General features: G+C 44.0%; 1 protein-coding gene across 1 annotated transcript; it reads left to right on the top strand.

Annotated features, from left to right (window-relative positions):
* Positions 1–1,263: 1,263 nt before the first annotated feature.
* On the top strand, positions 1,264–4,535 carry LOC143215197 (uncharacterized). Its single transcript, XM_076437121.1, has 2 exons — positions 1,264–3,374; positions 3,452–4,535. Exons 1-2 carry the CDS (start codon positions 1,545–1,547, stop codon positions 3,674–3,676), a joined length of 2,055 nt encoding a protein of 684 aa, XP_076293236.1. The 5' UTR covers positions 1,264–1,544; the 3' UTR covers positions 3,677–4,535.
* Positions 4,536–5,826: the final 1,291 nt, after the last annotated feature.

Raw genomic sequence — 5,826 nt, 5'->3', positions numbered from 1 at the left:
AAATAATTCAAATATTCAGGTTCATTGTTATAATGTATCTCATAATTTCATATAATGAACTAACAAATCTTGCGACACAAACAGACAACAATTGAGGAAATGAGCATTCCAAATGTTTACGTTCATTTGTTCACCTCTGAATGCGAGGCGTTGCTATTATGTACGGTCAAACTACTTCAAATATTCTGGCAATTGATTCATGGCGATATTTTCTTTCACGGTTATCTGAAAGTCATCGTGTAGCAGGTCGTTGAATTCTTTTCGACGTCGCCTACAATATTATAATATGAAGTTAAAAATACCTAGTTCCATTTAAAGATATCACAGCGAATTCAATTTTTCGTTGAAAATCGATTTTTTCTTAACTTACAATATTTAAATTTCTTGTCGGTTAAATACTGATTAACTTTGGGGTAAGTAATACTTTTCTGTCCGCCCATTCGAAGAGGCTGAAAAATCGTGTGGACTAATTTGTGTCGATTTCATTGAAATCGATTAACATATACACGGGGTATGTGCGATCAACAGTGGTGAAAATCTTAGTATGCAGTATGCACAGCTCCTGCTCGATGCAATATTCACATATATGTTTAACTAACATAGATCAACAAAACACGGATTTCGAATTTTCATTGCGGGCCCAAATAAAAAAATTAAGAAATTCATAAATTAATTAATTTCTGCCACATAACCGTTGTACCTGTGGCATGCTTTTCACGAATTTTCAAACAGTTTTGTTAGATAGATTGGATTTTTATAGATTTTTTCCGCTTTTTGGCCAAATGGGACCACTGTGCGCCGCGCCGCACAGTGGGACCTTTCGTCCAAATCGGAGACAAAATCGAAGAACTTTCGATAGAAATGAGGTAGAGCGATGAAATTTTTTAAAAATTAATGCTGAAACGTTACAGAATATGGGAAAAATAGGGAGATTGTGGTAAGAACGGTTTTTAACGTTGAGAAAATTCGTTAAACATGCAGAATTTCAAGAAATCGATTTTGCAATATCCTGAGGTCGTAGACAAATTTTGAGACCAGATTTGAAATCAGCGTGAAAAAATCTACGGGAAATGAAGTACAGCATGTTCAAAAAAAATTTTTTTCCGCGCGTGGTATTGGAAAAACCACAATTTTCTCGAAATTGTGCAAGTTTAACGAATTTTCTCAACGTTAAAAAACGTTCTTACCACAATCTCTCTATTTTTCCCGTATTCTGTAACGTTACAGCTTTAATTTTAAAAAAATTTCATCGCTCTACATCATTTCTATCGAAAGTTCTTCGATTTTGTCTCCGATTTGGACGAAAGGTCCCACTGTGCGCTGTGGTGCCATGGGGCCGTAAGGCCCGGCGCAGGCGAGGGTGAAGTGGAGGGGCGCGAGGCGCAGTGGAAGGGATGACGGCACCCCCTACTATAAATACAGGTTCACGCGTTTGTTTCAAATTAGTCTAGATCTAGGTCTAGAACTAACTTTGAAAGCTGCAAGCTGAAAGCTTTGGATCCGTCCAGCGTTGACCAGCCTTTCGCCACACCACACTACCAACGATGGATTCACACTCCGAGGAACAACAACACATTGGATCAGTCGCCGAAACCTCGGCCACGGCTACGACTAACTCAAGCGGAGAAGCAGCAGGATCAGCAATACCAAGTGATCGAGTTCCAACGATTCTGAATGGAAAATACTTCAGAATCGTCGAATTGCATGGCCGAAATGTGATCAGTGTGTGCCAATTTTGCGAGCCAGCGAGGAACAAAGTAAAAGGGCAGCTTGCTTCGTCATCGAATTTCCTGAGGCATCTGAAACGGAAACATCCGGCCGAGTATGAAGAGTACAGCGTAGAGACGCGCAGAGGAAGACCATCCACATCCACCACTATCAACGGAACGGCAACCCCTGTTGGAGAGGACCAACGGGGGGAGAAGAGGGGCAGCAGGGAAGAATTTATATCCACCATTACAAATTACGTAATTAACGCCATGATCCCACTGCGAGCGGTGGAAGATCCATACTTTCGCCAATCATACACGAATTTTGGAGTGCCGGAATCCGCCTGCACCATTAGTCGGCGCACAGTGGGCCGAACCATGGCGAAATCGTTCGTGAGTGGAAACAACGAAATCGCGGAAGAATTTAAGACGGTGCAGTTCGTGTGCACCACAGCGGACATCTGGTCTTCACGAAAACGAAGTTTCTTTGGCGTGACAGCGCATTGGATTTCTCCCACGTACGAGAGGAAATCAGTAGCACTTGCCTGTCGACGCTTCGCGGGTGTGCATTCATTTGACAGAATCACGGACATGCTGAGCTCGATTCACGCCGAATTCGGGCTCACAAACGATAAAATCGTCGCGACGGTTACAGACAATGCCCGAAATTTCGTGAAAGCATTCAAACAGTTCGGTGTTCATGGGTGCGCGGTCAGAACCGAGGACGAAGAGGACTTGCAGCAGTATATCGAGACGGGATCGTCGCAAGCGGAAGAAGGCGAGGACGCAGAAGAAGAATCGGAAGAAGAAGAAGACATCGTAAACGACACGTACATGGAGTATATACTGCCCCGCCATATCAGGTGTGCTGCCCACACACTGAACCTGTGTGTCACCATGGATATGATGAGTGCCATAGAAGGAGAAGAGTATCTATTGGCAATACACAAGGCAGTGATGAACAAATGCAACATTTTGTGGAGGGCGTCAATTCGACCGAAAGCGGCCGAAGAAATACAGAAAATATTGGGCCGTGCCCTGAAAAGACCCGTGGAAACCAGGTGGAACTCCCTATATGATTCCTTGAGGCAATTACACGACAATAAGGACAAGGTTCCAGATATATGTAGAGCCCTTGGAGAGAAAAATATGTTAAGGGAAAATGAATTCCTCTACATTTACGAGCACCTGAAGTGCACAGCACCCATCGCCGCGGCCATCGACATATTACAGGGGGAGAATAACATTTTCTACGGCACGTTGCTGCCTTGTCTTCTCTCCCTGAGAAGAAAATTAACAATGTTGGCAGAAAGTACTTGGACATTCTATGGATCCTTGAGTGTCCACCTGCTTCACAGCATAGAGACCAGATTCCGGGATCACCTGAAGTTCATTACAACGGAGGCGGACAACGCGGGAATTGCGGCACTAACCCATCCGCATTTCAAGAATCGGTGGTTCAGTTGCATTGAAGAGAGCCACCGAGATGCGTTGATGACGTCACTGAACATAAAAGTTATTGAGGAGCTGAAGAAGACCAACCCGCCAGCCGCAGGCGTGTCAACATCGTCATCATCATCGTCAACAACCCTGGAAGATTTCTTCGATTTCGGTGAGACCCCAACTGAAGAAACTATGGACTATGCATCCGAGGCATCCTTGCAGGTTTGTAAAATGTTGCCTACTTAATCAATACACTGTTCTGTATGTATGTCAGAAATTTAAAAAAATTTGTTTTACAGATACTACATTTCTTCAAGGAAAAAAGTGATAGTTGGACAATTCTGGACAAATATCCAGCCATTAAGGCAATATTTATCAAGGAGAACACGCCGCTGCCGTCGTCAGGATCCGTCGAAAGGCTTTTTTCATATGCGACAATGGCCAACTCACCGAAGAGGAATCGCCTTTCCGACGAAAACTTTGAGAGGCGAGTGCTGTTGAAAGCAAATATGAAGAAGAGGTGATGAGATGTCGTCCACCATCCAGCAACCAGGAACCAGGAAACAGCCCCCAAATAGACAGCAACGTGGAAGACAAGCGCCAGGATGTCAGGTTACTTATAACATTACATGACTTACATACGAGTCATATTAAAGCTCCAATTGTACATGTAACAAACACATTTTCATGCGAAAACGTTTCTCTTTTCATGTTATCGGAGACATCAGCGTGGGGATGACCATAAGGCGACAGGACGCCAGGTTAGTTATACCATGACATGACTTACACATGAGTTGTATTAAAGCTCCAATTGTACGTGTGACAAACACATTTTCATGCGAAAACGTTTCTCTTTTCATGTTATCGGAGACATCAGCGTGAGGATGACCGTAAGGCGATAGGACGCCAGGTTAGTTATACCATGACATGACTTACACATGAGTTGTATTAAACCTCCAATTGTACGTGTGACAAACACATTTTCATGCGAAAACGTTTCTCTTTTCATGTTATCGGAGACTAAAGGAAGACGGCGAGGACCAGCGAAAAAACAACAGCAGGAAACTCTAAGCGAAATCTGACCCCGCTGATCAGCGTCATTTATTTTGTTCCCTCGGTCGTACCCCTTGAAAGTTGGAATCTTAGTTTTGCTTATTGTTACATGCTTGTACATTCTGTCTTATTGAACTGTTCAAAATTGAATAAATCATGTATACTGTATATGAACCGTTTACACCTTGTTCTATTTTCCTTTCATCTTTTCCTATCCATATTTTCGTACATTTTGAATCCAAATCCTTAGAACGAAAGACCCACCAAATCATGTCACAGTTCTTGAAACAACCCTATAAGTTTTTACATTATGTATCCCAAGCGTTTTCGTCCTAGGTCTGCCGATTCAGAAAAGTCTAAATTCGATAGAATTCGTTCACTGCTTGCTGCTTTTAGTTGAAAAGATATCTTGGAGAAAGTAACTAATTCAATTTTTCTGCCCATCATCGGTGCCTCGGCGGCATAGGCCGAGTGGTGCTATAAACACGGCCGGGTGATCCCCCGGTCAGGCAGGTAGCTCGGCATGAAACCCCTGACACGTGAAACCTGAACTTATTTATTTTCCGTGCTGCCCTCACGAAAGTCACACGAGCCGATTCGTGGCGTTCTGCCGATTAAGAAAAGTCTAAATTCGATAGAATTCGTTCACTGCTTGCTGCTTTTAGTTGAAAAGATATCTTGGAAAAAGTAACTAATTCAATTTTTCTGCCCATCATCGGTGCCTCGGCGGCATAGGCCGAGTGGTGCTATAAACACGGCCGGGTGATCCCCCGGTCAGGCAGGTAGCTCGGCATGAAACCCCTGACACGTGAAACCTGAACTTATTTATTTTCCGTGCTGCCCTCACGAAAGTCACACGAGCCGATTCGTGGCGTTCTGCCGATTAAGAAAAGTCTAAATTCGATAGAATTCGTTCACTGCTTGCTGCTTTTAGTTGAAAAGATATCTTGGAGAAAGTAACTAATTCAATTTTTCTGCCCATCATCGGTGCCTCGGCGGCATAGGCCGAGTGGTGCTATAAACACGGCCGGGTGATCCCCCGGTCAGGCAGGTAGCTCGGCATGAAACCCCTGACACGTGAAACCTGAACTTATTTATTTTCCGTGCTGCCCTCACGAAAGTCACACGAGCCGATTCGTGGCGTTCTGCCGATTAAGAAAAGTCTAAATTCGATAGAATTCGTTCACTGCTTGCTGCTTTTAGTTGAAAAGATATCTTGGAAAAAGTAACTAATTCAATTTTTCTGCCCATCATCGGTGCCTCGGCGGCATAGGCCGAGTGGTGCTATAAACACGGCCGGGTGATCCCCCGGTCAGGCAGGTAGCTCGGCATGAAACCCCTGACACGTGAAACCTGAACTTATTTATTTTCCGTGCTGCCCTCACGAAAGTCACACGAGCCGATTCGTGGCGTTCTGCCGATTAAGAAAAGTCTAAATTCGATAGAATTCGTTCACTGCTTGCTGCTTTTAGTTGAAAAGATATCTTGGAAAAAGTAACTAATTCAATTTTTCTGCCCATCATCGGTGCCTCGGCGGCATAGGCCGAGTGGTGCTATAAACATGGCCGGGTGATCCCCCGGTCAGGCAGGTAGCTCGGAATGAAACCCCTGACACGTGAAA

The sequence above is a fragment of the Lasioglossum baleicum genome, chromosome 13 (assembly GCF_051020765.1).
Source record: "Lasioglossum baleicum chromosome 13, iyLasBale1, whole genome shotgun sequence".
In the NCBI taxonomy this organism is placed as follows: domain Eukaryota; kingdom Metazoa; phylum Arthropoda; class Insecta; order Hymenoptera; family Halictidae; genus Lasioglossum; species Lasioglossum baleicum.
The sequence above is the reverse complement of the archived record's forward strand: the minus strand, read 5'-3'. Positions and strand labels throughout refer to the sequence as shown.